The sequence below is a fragment of the Eleutherodactylus coqui genome, chromosome 10 (assembly GCF_035609145.1).
Source record: "Eleutherodactylus coqui strain aEleCoq1 chromosome 10, aEleCoq1.hap1, whole genome shotgun sequence".
Classification (NCBI taxonomy): Eukaryota; Metazoa; Chordata; class Amphibia; order Anura; family Eleutherodactylidae; genus Eleutherodactylus; species Eleutherodactylus coqui.
In genome coordinates, this window is record NC_089846.1 from 126,612,254 (window position 1) to 126,626,794 (window position 14,541).

Genomic DNA, 14,541 nt, shown 5'->3' on the forward strand with positions numbered 1-14,541 from the left:
CCGTCTAAGGGTTTATTCACACGAGCATATATCGGCCGGAGTTTTCACGGCCGGCCGATATATACGCTACTATGTGATGCACGGGCTTAGTGTACATGCCATCGGGTGGGGGGAGACAGCTTAGCTCTGCTCTGCTAAACTGTCCTCCCCCTTCCCTCCCCCTGGCCGACTCACCTCCTCTTTCCTCCTCTCCGGCTGTTTGCTATGAGAGGGGGCGGGATAGGGGTGGAGATAAGCCCCTATCGTCTCTCCGCCCCTTGTCCACAGCTCCCTCCCATTGCAAACAGCCACAGGGTAGAAGAAAGAAGGAGAGACTGGGGAGAGAGTTTAGCAGTCACGCTGCTAAACTCCCTCCCACCTCCCTTTACCCGTCGCTGTCATTGGCTCCAATAGGAATCTATGGCAGCGGCCATAGTCGGACCAAGAAGATAGTTCCAGGACTGTCTTTCCTACCCGGGGTAAAAGCGGGAATATGCCTGTGTGATCTGATGCATTGGAATCCAGTGCATCAGATGGTAGTGTATATCGGCCAACCGTGAAAACGCAGGACGATATATGCTCGTGTGAATAAGCCCTAAATCTGTCTGATGCTCAGAAAGAAATTTACCAGGTTATATTAGCTGCACAAAGCTGAGTTCAACAGTTAGATTCCGTCTATGACTATAATTTTTCAGGTAGTATCTGGCTAAAAAAAAAATGTAATTCTGGCTGAATTCTGTTCAAGTTGACTATCATCACCTGAAATATTTGTTCTTATTTTTGTTAGCTGAGGAGTGAATATCTCAGTGTGTATGGTTCCCCTTTCCTCTTCAGAGCTTCATTATCTCCTGTGGTGTGTGGAGTGATTGACTGACAGGGAGGCCTTTTTCCCTAGCCTGCCAATCAGCCATAACTGGTGTGTGTTTCTTCTTGACCCGCCCTAACATGGGCGCTGGTTATCCTGCTGTGTGCATGCATGTTGTATAGACTTTTTTTGTCTGGTGATAACTATGTTTGGTCTAAAGACCCATTTACACGTAATGATTATCACTCAAAATTCATTCAAACGACTGATAAATAATTGTTACATGTAAACGTGGGCATCGTGCGCTTTTCATCTGAATGAGATTTTAAGGTGAACTTAAAATCCATAAGTCAGTGGCAGAGTGATAAAGTGTCTCTCAATAGACTGCATGCTGTGTTCTCCATGGGAGCTGAGAGATTACATTGTAATTTTCCAGCAGACGCGAGGAGAACAATAAAGCTGTGTGCACGGCTGGGCGTGTGATTAATCTTATGCTGGGCTCTGCAAACTGCTCTTGGAGACCCTTTTGACATGCGAATAGAGGTGATAATTAATAGAGATGAGCGAACGTACTCGGATAAGCACTACTCGTCCGAGTAATGTGCTTTATCCGAGTACCGCTGTACTCGGGGCTAAAGATTCGGGGAGCGCCGCGGAGTGGGGAGCTGCAGGGGAGAGCGGGAAGGAACGGAGGGGAGATCTTTCTCTCCTTCTCTCCCACCCGCTCTCCCCTGCTCCCTGCCGCAACTCACCTGTCAGCAGCGGTGCTCCCCGAATCTTTAGCCCCGAGTACAGCGGTACTCGGATAAAGCACATTACTCGGACGAGTAGTGCTTATCCGAGTACGTTCGCTCATCTCTAATAATTAACACTTTATGCAAAAAGATTGCTCAAACTTTCAATCTTTCAATTGTTTCAAAGATTGTTTCAATATTTTAGGGTGTTTTCACGCAATGCTTTTATGAAACAAAAGCCACAGTTTGAGTAGCAGTTCTATATAACTTTTTTTTAAAAAGTCGAAACAACAAGTGGATTCAAAATATATGGGAAATCCAAAGAAAGAACTTCCACTTCTCCTTCCTGTTGGATCTACTTGTGGGCTTGGTTCAAAAAAATGCAGCTTTTTTGTTTTTTAAATGCTGTGCTTGAAACCCCTTACAGGGGTCTGGTCTGTGTTTTATGGGGTTGTATTATGTACATTTACTTAAAGGAGTTGTACCAGAATTTCAAGTTATCCCTTAGCCACGAGATAGGGAATAATTTGCTGATTGGTGGGGGTCTCACTGCTGAAACCTCTGCCGATCTTGAGAATAGGATTCCTATGTCCCACTCTCCGGTCACTGCGGTGGTCGCTTCTCCCTCTGCAATAATATTGCTCTGAATGGACCACTGGCTAATGGAAGTACCCAGGCGAAGGGTGCAGTAACCCTACAGTGAGGATGATGGGGGATATGGGACCCCGTTTTTGGCATCGGTGGGGGTCTCAGTGCTTACACCCCTACTGATCAGCAAGTTATTCCCTATACCGTGGATAGGGAATAAATCAAAATTCCGGTGCAACCCCTTTTAAGTGCCTACTATGTGGGCTGTATTCATTTAGGGTCTCTGGTGAGAGGCCTGTATTTATTTAGTGGGTCTGATGTGTGGTCTATATTTATGTATTTTGAGGGTCCGCCCTGTATTAGTGCAGGTGGTCTAATTTGTGTTTATTTTGGAATGTGATAAAGGAGGTCATATATAATATTTGCGACTCAAATATCGTAAGTTGGGTGCCTTCTATATAAATAAGTAGGGCGTAGAGGAAAAGAGCTTCCTTGGGGTGCAGAGAAGGATACTTTTTACACTGTTCTACGGAATCTCTCTAATGTCCATTCTCAAAAGTTTTCGAGTGTGGTGTAAGCGTTGTATGGGGGGTGCCTTTTATGTCAAGCATCTATTCTTCCCTTCCATCAGTTTTTAGTCGGTTTCCATAGTGTTATGTAGACCTTCGTGTTTGAAGTACAAAAGAGGTTAATAGATTCCATGCAATAACGTACTTTTCTAGGACAGTATGCATCAGTATGCAACCGTGTTGTTCGCCTCACTTGCGCTGTTTGAGAACCTTTATCTCACTAGAACAGCTGGGCTCTTGCTGCATATATACATTTTAATTACAGTGTCTTGTGCATGGAAATAATTAAAACAAATAAGCCAGTATTAATGTGAAGGCAATCTAGAAGATATAATGTCCCATAGTTTACAGAAATGAAAGAAGTCCTGTAAATGGGCCGAGAAATATGTCTCACCAATGTACTGCTTCCAGAATTCCATCTGAGAAGAAAAAAAAACATTCTGTTAAAGGGAATCTATCATTAGAAAATTACATTATTTAAAGCAGATTTTAATATATATATTTTTTTTTTCACAATCTATATAAAAACATACCTTTTAAATGCTGAAGTTTTCAAACTAGCAACTACGGCACATACAATCAGCTGACATTTCCTGTTTTCTGCAGCTCACTTAGCAGGTTTGCTGCACAGACTGGGATAGGTCAACAGAGAGCTGTGGGTTTCATTACAGCTCTATGGTACTGTATGGCTACATAGTGATGGTTTCTCCTAATATACATGTTCTCTATCTCTTGATTCACTAATTGGGCGGTCTCTAATTGATGTGATTTAAAGCTATTCTGCATGCTCTAATCAATAAAAGGCTATTTCACTAAAACACTGATGTATACAAGCTGCAGCTGCATCCCCCTCCTCTCCCCTCTCCCCTCTCCCTTGCGGTATTTACTGGTTTACACTTAACAGGGTTTTTAGGTTGAGAAGATTTATAAACCATTAGAGGAAAGACTGCAGACAAGAAAAGGGAACTTCAGACTACTGGAAAGTGAGGAAGATGCCACTTTTATCTGGAAATTTAGATTTTTTTACAATGTGATTTACATAAAGTGTTTTTTTATTTTGTCTATGTAAATTTTTACAATTCTGATCAAAAAGCTGGAATTACCACAGTGATTTTTTGACTCATTTGGGATTATTTTTCTCTTTGTGTGTTCTTATTGCATATGTGCCTATTATTTTTATGTTAGGATTGTAGGATTGTAGGACGGGGTCTAGCGCAGTGTTTCTCAACTCCAGTCCTCAGGGACCCCGATAGGTCATGTCTTCAGGATATCCTATGGTAAGAACAACTATGGCAAAGTCTGAGGCACTGACGATAGTTACATGACTTGTGCAATACTTAGGAAATCCTGAAAACATGATCTGTTGGGGGTCCGGAGGACTGGAGTTTGGAAACACTGGTCTAGAGAATGAGGTGGTTCTTCTTGGGTGGCAGCTAGGATGCCTTCCTAAATTTCAGTATAAGGAAGGTAGCATTGGTCTTTGGACCTTGTAGCAGTTTTTGACTAGGAGGGTTAGGGGGTGTTGAGGGCTGCACTTCTATTGAAGAACATGTGAGATAGACTGCTCTCTATTGCTATTTTGTGTGGATTCATATTCACACTTTTTTCACCCTTATAGAAAGCAGGGTCTTGGACAATCAGTAATTAACTGCTTAAGAACATGGCCTATTTTAGCATTGAGGACACAATGATTTATGGGGGATTTTCATCTCCACTTTTTAAAAGCCATAACTTTTTTATTTTTCAGTTGACCTGGCTGTATGAAGGCTCGTTTTTTGCATTGCGAACTCTAGCTTCTATTGGTGTCATTTTAGGATACATATAATCTATAGTAAAACTTTTCTTAATTTTTTTATGAAAGCAGGGAGAGAAAACACATCAATTCTGCCATTGTTTTTTGTGTTTTCTTTTACAGCGTTAGGGCTTATTGACAGGAGCGTATATCGGCTGCCGTTTTCATGGCCGGACGATATGCGCTACAATCTGAGCTGTCTTCCTTCTCCCCTCCGGCTGTTTGCAATGAGAGGGGGCAGGCAGGGGGCGGAGCTAAGCTCTGCCCTGTCTTGCCCTCTCCCATTGCTGGCTGTGGACAAGGGGTGGGGAGGGGCAGAGCTAGGCTCCTGCCCCTTGTCTACAGCCAACAATGGGAGAAGATGAGATGGGGCTGAGATTAGCTCCACTCCCGCCCCCTTTCATTGCAAACAGCTGGAGGGGAGAAGAGAGGCAGAGAGCTGGCGAGGGGGAGACAGCTCAGATGGTAGCATATATGGGCCGGCCGTGAAAACTGCGGCTGATATATGCTCCTGTCAATAAGACCTTAATCATGCAGCATAAATGAGACAATACATTATTTCTGTGGGTCGGTACAATTAGGCTGGATTCACACAGGGCGGATTTGCCGCGGTTCTGCCGCAGCAGATCCGCCCGCGGCAAAACCGCCCGCGGCCGCTAATCTCGGGATTAGCCAGCCATGTGGACGAGGTTTCTCAGAAACCTCGTCCACACAGGACGGCTAATCCGCTGCGGTAAATCCGGCTGAAACCGCGGCTGCGGCGGCCGCAGCCGCGGTTTCAACAGAAGCAGCATGTCTGTTTACAGACGGTTTTTTGTTTATTTATGTTACGGCCCCACTCTCCTCTATGGGAGCGCCGGCCGCAACGGAAATGCATGCGGCCGGACCGCTTCAAAGCTTAAACCGCGGCGGTTCTCCAAGGGGAAATCTCGCGGTTTTTGCTGCGGCCAAACCGCGAGATTTCCGACGAGAATCCGCCGTGTGTGAACCCAGCCTTACAACGATACCAAAATTCTTTATTTTTTTTTTTCACTTTTCCGCAATAAAAGCCCTTTTTTGGAAATTGTTTTTATAAATCGCTGCATTAAAAGTCCAATCATTTTTTTTATTTTTCCATCGACAGAGCTTTGTAAGGGCTTGTTTTTTGTATAACGAGCTGTAGCTTCTATGGGTACTATTTTGCGGTACATACTGCTTTTTTGATCACTTTTAGTGCTTTTTGAGAGGCAAAAAAGTGGGTTCAATTTGTTGTGCGAGTCATTACGGATATAACGATACCAAATATGTGGGATTTTAATTTTTTTTTATACTAATAGGGGAAAAAGCACAAAAAAGTGTTTTTTTTTAACATTTTTTTATTTTGACACTGTCTTCATCTTTTTTTTTTACACTATTTGTGTCTCTGTGGGGGACTTGTACCATGACTGCTATGATCACTATGATAAAGCATTGCAGGACTTCTGCCCTGCAATGCCTTATTGCATGTTATAGCAATCATAGGCAATGACAAAGCAGAACGCCTGTATCTGGCATCCTGTTGCCATGGTATCCTGACGGCCCTCCGCGACTACATAGCGGAGGGTCCGATGACATCACAGAGGGACCACGCTCTGCTCCCTCTGTGACATGCCGAAATCTACATAAATAGCGGCAGAGAAGGGGTTAATAGCAGGGGTCGCTGTCCCGATGCACCTTTGTTGCTGCAGCGGGAGGCCGGCTATCAGTGACAACTGGCTCCCACTGCCGGATAGTGCGGGATCTCTTCTCCAGAGTGTAACTGCACGCCCTGTTGCGTTAAGTACCCTGCAGCCAGGACATACAGTTACGACCTGTGGTGTTGAGGGGTTAAAGGAAAAAACTAACATGGACATCTTACAGAATTGTGGCAGATTTCTAACATATAGGAGATATAATTTGGCAATTAAAGTCCGTGGGAAAAAAAGCAAGAAAATTCCACAAGACGTCCTGCAGAGCGCAGTCCACAGTTAAAAATGCAGCAAAATCCACATTAATTCAGAAAAAACGCATCTGCTCTGCCGTCTGCTGATAATTTTGTCCACTGTGGAAGGTCCCTTCCACCAGATTTACAGGAGCGTATGTGTATTTATGTGCAGCAAACAAAGACGCACCAAAGTAAATGACCAATTATTCTGCATTGTTGCTTTACCAGCAGAATTATGCAGCATATCACGCATCTCTCAGTGTGTTGTGCACGCATTCGCATCTGCCCCATTGACTTTTTCTTCTCATTCAAACGGGTGTATTTTTCATCAGCATTTTGTGAGCCAAAACCAGAAGTGGAACGTAGAGAGAGAAAGTATAATGAAAAGATTTGTATTTCTTCCGTATTTTGGACCCACTACTGTTTTGGCTCACAAAATACTGCTGGAAACTGCACCCGTGTAAAGGGGCCCTCAAACTCACTTGACAGCATCTACATTACAATAGCTCACTTTTCCCATTAATTTACCTGCTATAACTTTTTTCCATGGTATAAAAATTCTATCTAAGGTATTTTAAAAAAACCGAGGGTCCTTGGCAAAGAGATTTGGCAGTAGTCAAAACATATTTTTCACTATCTCTTACTTCCACAGCAATTAGATTTTTGTAATAGGAAATTTAGATGAAGAGCCTCTTTAATCCTCTTGTATTATTATTAATGTCATGCAGGATGAGTCACTCGCTCATCAATCTGACACCTACGCTTCTAAAAAGACACATAAATGTATCCTGTCCTTAGAAACCTTTCACACCGGGCAGAATATTCCTTAACAGCCTCATCGAATATGTCGGCCCTCAATTCCACAGAAAAATCTGCACGACTAGCTGTGGATTTTGTTGCGGATGCACATCATACACACACAGCTCTGCTACATGCATGTCACACACACAGCTCTGCTGCGTTGCTTTCGCATATGAGTTGCGCATGATTTATAAACTTCCACTGCTCGCTGAGCAGACGTGTTCTCTTATAGCTTTTGCATATCTGCTGCATGAGATTTACAGACTTGAGCTGGTGGCTGAGGTGAAATCGCAGCTTGTCACTGTGTCATGTAAGCTGCGTTAGCTTCATGGCGGTGTTGAACCCTCTGTAGTGACATGTTTGCACGACAGCGACGGTTTGTTTCAACACTGGACAACAGTTGACGATTAGATGAAGGCTGGACTTGTGTTGGTGGCATTAGCTCTTGAGATGACATGATATCACGTTCAGGAGATGTGAACATTTGTGTAACTGTGTCAGAACCTGCAACTCTCGGGGCCGCCGTGCCCGCACCACCGGTCCTGCCACCCGGGCTACAGGAGTGCGGCGGAGGGGAGCCCCGGTTCTTGTGATCTCCCCGGGCCGCTGTAAGACTGGTCGCCGCCGGGTTGCTAGGGAGGCAGCTGGTGCTTCTAGTCACTTGACTACCAGGCTGGCTTCCCTAGTAACGGTCTGTGCTGCAAGACTGGGGGCGTGCCCCCAGCACCTCCCTGATTAGCCCTGCTGCTGTCAGGCTCCCCGCCCCAATCAGCTTCTGGGGCGGGAGCACTGACAGCATTTAAATATGTGTGTTTTCCTGTCAGGCCTTGCCAGTGTTAGTTTGGTTCTCCAGCTGCACCCGCGTTTATCCTGACTACTCTTGTGACCTCGGCTTTTCTGACACCTGCTTTTGGACTTGACTACGTTTTTGCCTGACCCCTCCGTACTGCGTACCCTCTTGTTGCCAACCCGGATTGTCTGACCATTCTACCGTTGTTTGTCTCAGTGTCTGTTTGTCTTCCCGTGTCCCGCTTCCCTAGTGAGGGTAGGGACCGCCGCCCAGTTGTCGCCCTGGGGGTTAGCCCAGGGGGGCAAGTAGGCAGGGACAGGGGTTGCGGGATATCTCAGGGACCCCCATATCCCGGACACTGTCCTGATAGTAACACTGGCCGAACGAAGGTCAGACCCTTGCATCCGCCCGGCAACTTTGAGCCCCTCGATGGAGGCCGTGGCGGCGTTAGCGGACCAGGTCCAGGTCCTTACGACCCTTGCCCAGGACCTAACAGCCCGCTTGCAGCCACAGGAACAAGTGGCAGCTGCAGGTCCCATGCAGCCCTCGTCCGCTCCAGGAACAATGTCAGAACCTCGAGCCACGCTTCCGGATTGCTTCTCCGGAGAGAGAGATCAGTTTTTTGCATTTAGAGAGAGCTGCAAGCTCTACTTCGATCTCCGCCCCCACTCCTCTGGTACTGAATACCAGAAAGTGGGAATCGTAATTACCCGCCTGAGGGGAGAGCCCCAAAATTGGGCTTTCTCGTTACCGGCTGGCTCTCCCCCTCGACTATCCCTTGACGCCTTTTTTTCCGCCTTGGGTCAGATTTATGACGAACCCGACCGGGCCGGCTACGCAGTCTCCAAGCTTCTGGCCCTGCGACAGGGTCGCAAGATGGCGGAGGACTACTGCGCTCTATTCCGCCAACATTGTACAGAATCCGGGTGGAATGATGCCGCCCTAAAAGACCTATTTTTGATCGGTCTGTCGGAGGGTCTTAAGGACCTACTCGTGGCCCACCCGGAGCCTAGAACCCTAGAGCAAGCCATGTCGCTGGCTATTCGAGCCGACCGACGTTTGAGGGCCAGACACGCCGCTCGGACCACCCCACTCCCCACGCCTACTTCTTCGACTGACCCGACCTTTTTACCTCCCACCACCGAGGCCATGGAGCTGGGAGCCATGAACCCCAAGCAACGACGGGAATACCGCCTGAAGAAGAACCTCTGCTTCTACTGTGGGGAGCCGGGTCACCGCATTGCTACCTGCGCTAAGAAGCCACGGCAGGAAAAACTTCCGCTCCTAGGCAGTTGTCGGGGGGACTGTCTAGGAGCCAAGGTACTCCCTGTGTTGTCCAAAATGTTATTGCCTTGCACCCTAGAATTTCATGCTTTCCACCGTACTGGACAAGCCTTCGTTGATTCTGGGGCTGCGGCTAATTTCGTTAACTTTAATTTCGTTGCTCAACTGTCCGGGGTTTTGTTACATTTAGAGACTCCGATTTTGGTTTCAGGAGTGGACTCCACTCCATTGCAAGCAGGGGTTGTTAATCTGGTTACCCCTGAAGTAAGGTTTACGATAGGAGCCTTACACGTGGAAACCTGCACCTTTCTAGTGATGAGAGATCTGTCTGTGGACGTCGTCCTAGGTCTCCCCTGGCTCCGGGAGCACAACCCGGTAGTAAATTGGGACACGCTGGAACTGGTAAAGTGGGGTCCCCGCTGTGCCAACCACCTTTGTTCGGTGAAGGTGGGAATCTCCACCTGCGAGGGGAGCCCCCTACCAGATTACCTCTCCGAGTTTTCTGACGTGTTCTCCAAACAGTTATCTGAAGCTCTGCCCCCTCACAGGGAATGGGACTGTAAAATCGACTTGATTCCTGGGGCCAAACTTCCTAAGGGCCGCATTTATAATGTTACGGTTCCAGAGAGAGAATCCATGAGGGACTATATCCAGGACAGCCTGGCCAAGGGACACATCCGGCCCTCAGAATCCCCGGTGGGTGCCGGGTTTTTCTTCGTTGAGAAAAAGGATGGGGGTCTCCGGCCCTGTATTGACTATAGAGAGCTAAATAAAATCACAGTCCGAAACCAGTATGCTCTTCCACTCATTCCTGACCTCCTCAACCAGGTCGCTGGTGCCCGATGGTTTTCTAAACTTGATCTCAGGGGAGCATACAACCTCATCCGCATTCGGGAGGGGGATGAGTGGAAAACCGCCTTCAATACGCCCATCGGTCATTTTGAATATCTAGTTATGCCTTTTGGATTGTGTAACGCCCCCGCCATTTTTCAGGGGTACATGAACTCAGTGTTTCAGGATATCATGGGGGTGTTTGTGGTGGTATATCTAGACGACATTTTGATTTTTTCCTCCGACTTGCCGAGTCACCATACTCACGTTCAGACTGTGCTAGCTCGACTCAGACATAACAAGCTGTTTGCTAAACTCGAGAAATGTGTGTTCGGGGTACAAAAGATATCATTCTTAGGGTATATCATCACGCCATGCGACTTCCAGATGGATCCTGAAAAGGTGAAAGCCATCACGGAGTGGGCCCAGCCAGGGTCGTTGAAAGCCCTTCAACGCTTCCTCGGCTTCGCCAACTACTATCGCAAGTTCATTAAAGACTTCTCCGTGGTGGCTAAACCTCTAACGGACCTCACCAGAAAGGGGGCAGATGTGAGGACCTGGTCTTCTGAGGCTCTGAGGGCCTTCGATACCCTAAAGGCGGCGTTCTCGTCTGCACCCGTCCTTGTACAACCGGATCTGTCCTGCCCTTTTGTGGTGGAGGTAGATGCCTCTGAGTTTGGTGTGGGAGCGGTACTGTCCCAAGGTCCCTCCACTCTCACTAACCTTAGACCGTGTGCCTATTTTTCGAGAAAGTTCTCTTCCACTGAACGGAACTACGATATAGGCAACCGGGAATTGCTGGCGATTAAGTGGGCTTTCGAAGAGTGGAGGCACTTTTTGGAAGGAGCCCATCACCAGATCACGGTACTCACAGACCATAAAAACCTCACCTATCTAGATTCCGCTAAGAGGTTAAATGCTCGGCAAGCCCGCTGGGCCTTGTTTTTCTCTCGGTTCAATTTTGTTGTTACCTATAGACCCGGTTCTAAGAATGTCAAGGCCGATGCCCTGTCTAGGAGTTTTGGTTCTCCGGAACCTTCCGAGTCTGAGCCTGAGAGCATTCTCTCCCCTGGGGTGGTCCTCGCTGCTGTCTCCTCCGACCTTTCTCCTCTCATACACGCCGCTCAACAATCTGCTCCTGAAGCCCTTCCGGAAGGCAAATTATTTGTCCCGTTGTCTCTGAGATTGAAAGTGTTAGAGGAGACACATGCTTCAGTCCTAGCTGGACACCCCGGCATCAGGGGTACTCTGGAGTTAGTGGCCAGACTCTATTGGTGGCCACACATGGCCAAGGATGTACGGGTATTTGTGTCCGCGTGCCCGGTTTGCGCAAGGGGGAAGAATCTCAGGAGACGTCCTGAGGGTCCTCTTCTTCCCTTGCCCATTCCGTCCAGGCCATGGTCCCATTTGTCCATGGATTTTATTACTGATCTGCCATCCTCGCTGGGGAATACGGTCATTTGGGTAATAGTTGACCGTTTCTCTAAAATGTCTCATTTTGTTCCGCTTGGCAAGTTGCCTAACGCCAAACTTCTGTCCGAAATGTTCATCAAGGAGATTGTTCGGTTACATGGGATCCCCGAGGATATTGTGTCAGATAGAGGGGTTCAGTTCGTCGCTCGCTTCTGGCGAGCCTTCTGTAAAAATCTAAACGTTAATTTGTCCTTTTCCTCCGCGTTCCATCCCGAGAGTAACGGACAAACGGAACGGATGAATCAAGAACTTATCCAGTATCTGCGACTGTTTGTCTCTGATAACCAGTATCAGTGGGCCAACTACTTACCTCTCGCCGAATTTGCTATTAACAACCATGTTAACTCGTCGACCCAACTGTCACCTTTTTTTTGTAACTATGGGTTCCATCCCCGGTTCTCGCTTTCTACTCCTGTTGTCTCGAACAATCCGGCCGCTGACATATCCGCTGAAGAACTGTGCACAGTTTGGGCCCAGGTTCGTAAGAACCTTCAGGGTTCCCAAGAGAAACTGCGTAAATACGCAAATAAAAGACGTACTATCTCTGCACCTTTTGTGGTCGGGGAGCAAGTTTTATTATCGTCCAAGAATCTGAGACTTAAGGTTCCCTCCCTGAAACTTGCTCCTCGGTTCATTGGCCCATTTACGGTTTCTCAGGTTATCAACCCGGTGTCATATAAGTTGGCACTTCCTGACCCCTGGAAGATCCACAAGGTTTTTCACAAAAACTTGCTTAAGAAGTATGTGACTCCAGTTCTACCCACTCAGAACCCGCCTCCGCCTTCTCTGGTACAGGGGGAACTGGAGTATGAAGTAGAAAGGCTGGTGGATGCCCGACGGGTTAGAGGTGTGCTGCAGTACCTGGTCCACTGGAGAGGATTTGGCCCTGAGGATAGGACGTGGGTCCCTGCCAGGGACGTTCATGCGCCACGCCTAGTCCAGTCATTCCACAGGGCTTTCCCGCTTAAGCCCGCACCGGGCCATGGGGGTCCGGTGTCCCCCCGTAGAAGGGGGGGTACTGTCAGAACCTGCAACTCTCGGGGCCGCCGTGCCCGCACCACCGGTCCTGCCACCCGGGCTACAGGAGTGCGGCGGAGGGGAGCCCCGGTTCTTGTGATCTCCCCGGGCCGCTGTAAGACTGGTCGCCGCCGGGTTGCTAGGGAGGCAGCTGGTGCTTCTAGTCACTTGACTACCAGGCTGGCTTCCCTAGTAACGGTCTGTGCTGCAAGACTGGGGGCGTGCCCCCAGCACCTCCCTGATTAGCCCTGCTGCTGTCAGGCTCCCCGCCCCAATCAGCTTCTGGGGCGGGAGCACTGACAGCATTTAAATATGTGTGTTTTCCTGTCAGGCCTTGCCAGTGTTAGTTTGGTTCTCCAGCTGCACCCGCGTTTATCCTGACTACTCTTGTGACCTCGGCTTTTCTGACACCTGCTTTTGGACTTGACTACGTTTTTGCCTGACCCCTCCGTACTGCGTACCCTCTTGTTGCCAACCCGGATTGTCTGACCATTCTACCGTTGTTTGTCTCAGTGTCTGTTTGTCTTCCCGTGTCCCGCTTCCCTAGTGAGGGTAGGGACCGCCGCCCAGTTGTCGCCCTGGGGGTTAGCCCAGGGGGGCAAGTAGGCAGGGACAGGGGTTGCGGGATATCTCAGGGACCCCCATATCCCGGACACTGTCCTGATAACTGTAGGGGATGTGGTTGCACCCAGGCCCGGGAGCCTTAGAGGGCTCATAAGGCCTCTCTTCTCCATATAGGGAGCCCAGTACTATGAGTAAAGCATAGTTGGAGGCCCTGTTACAGACTTTGCATTGGGGCCCAGAAGCTTTAGGTTACGCCTCTGAATATGAAGATAGTGGTGAAGGACTATGCTTCAACGTACTTGGTCAATATGCACTGACAGCTATGTATGTGGACATTTGTGAGGTGTCATTCATTGGAGTCTCCACACAGGTGTTCAGCTGTCTCATGACAAACTGCAAACTGCCAGACTGAAAACTTGTGTATCCATAGCAATTGAGGCACGGGGGTTTGTGGGGGATGTAGTCAGCCCCTAATCCCTTTTTCAGCTCAGAGACCATGTGACTAATCACATAATGGTGACATCATCACAGGTCCTGTCAGCACATGAGCTATGTATGTGTAAATTTGTGGAGTGTCATTTATTGGAGTCTCCACACAGGTGTCCAGCTATCTCACAACCAGGTACAAACTGCTAGACTGAATGCTGCTGTATTCATAGCAACTAAGGCCGCAGGGGTTTGTGGGGGATGTATTCTGCTCATAATTCCTCATTCAGTGCAGGAGGAGGATAAAGGATGTGTGATGACTTTATAGTCAGGTGATCAGTGGGTGGAGCTAGGAGTCCGTAACTGACATCACAGGTGCTGTTAGGCTCTGCATGTAACTCACACGTCACACACACACAAATTTGACGGACAAGTGGTCATTAGTAGTTTGAGTAGTAATTATTAGGAAACTATAGTATCAGTGTTTCTGGTGGGGCAATGCCCCACACAGCTCTGCTACATGGTGCATCCATTACGATACCCACACATCACACACACAGCTGTGGTACATTCATGCTGATTTCCAGACATCACCAGCTCAGCAGACTCCTGAATACAGTGATCAGCCCTTGGTGATGTGATCTCTGACTCCACCCACACAGGTGATCACATGACGGTGACGTCATCCCAGGTTCTGATGGCTGCTTTTGGCTTAACCAATATACAGTACTTTCTACCAAACTGCATAATGGCTGCTTCCACAGCAGTGAAATCACTGCAGGTCCTTCAGCCCACTGGATCTCTGTGGTGGTGGTAGGTCGGTGTCTTCTGTCAGGACCGCTGAGTTGTGCCTGAGATGAGAACAGCTTAGTTGCATTCTCATTTTGGTTTTTTTGTTCTCCCCTTCCAAGAGCCCTAATTTTGTTGTTCTTCTGTCGGTCAGGCT

At 48.0% G+C, this 14,541-nt stretch overlaps 1 protein-coding gene across 1 annotated transcript in view; it reads right to left on the bottom strand.

Moving 5' to 3' along the window:
• F9 (coagulation factor IX) overlaps positions 1-14,541 on the bottom strand; it is an 80,861-nt gene that overhangs the window by 43,683 nt on the left and 22,637 nt on the right. Inside the window, exon 3 of the mRNA XM_066579886.1 lies at positions 3,070-3,094. Within this exon, the coding sequence (XP_066435983.1) occupies positions 3,070-3,094 (25 nt within the window). The remainder of the gene's footprint in view (positions 1-3,069; positions 3,095-14,541) is intronic.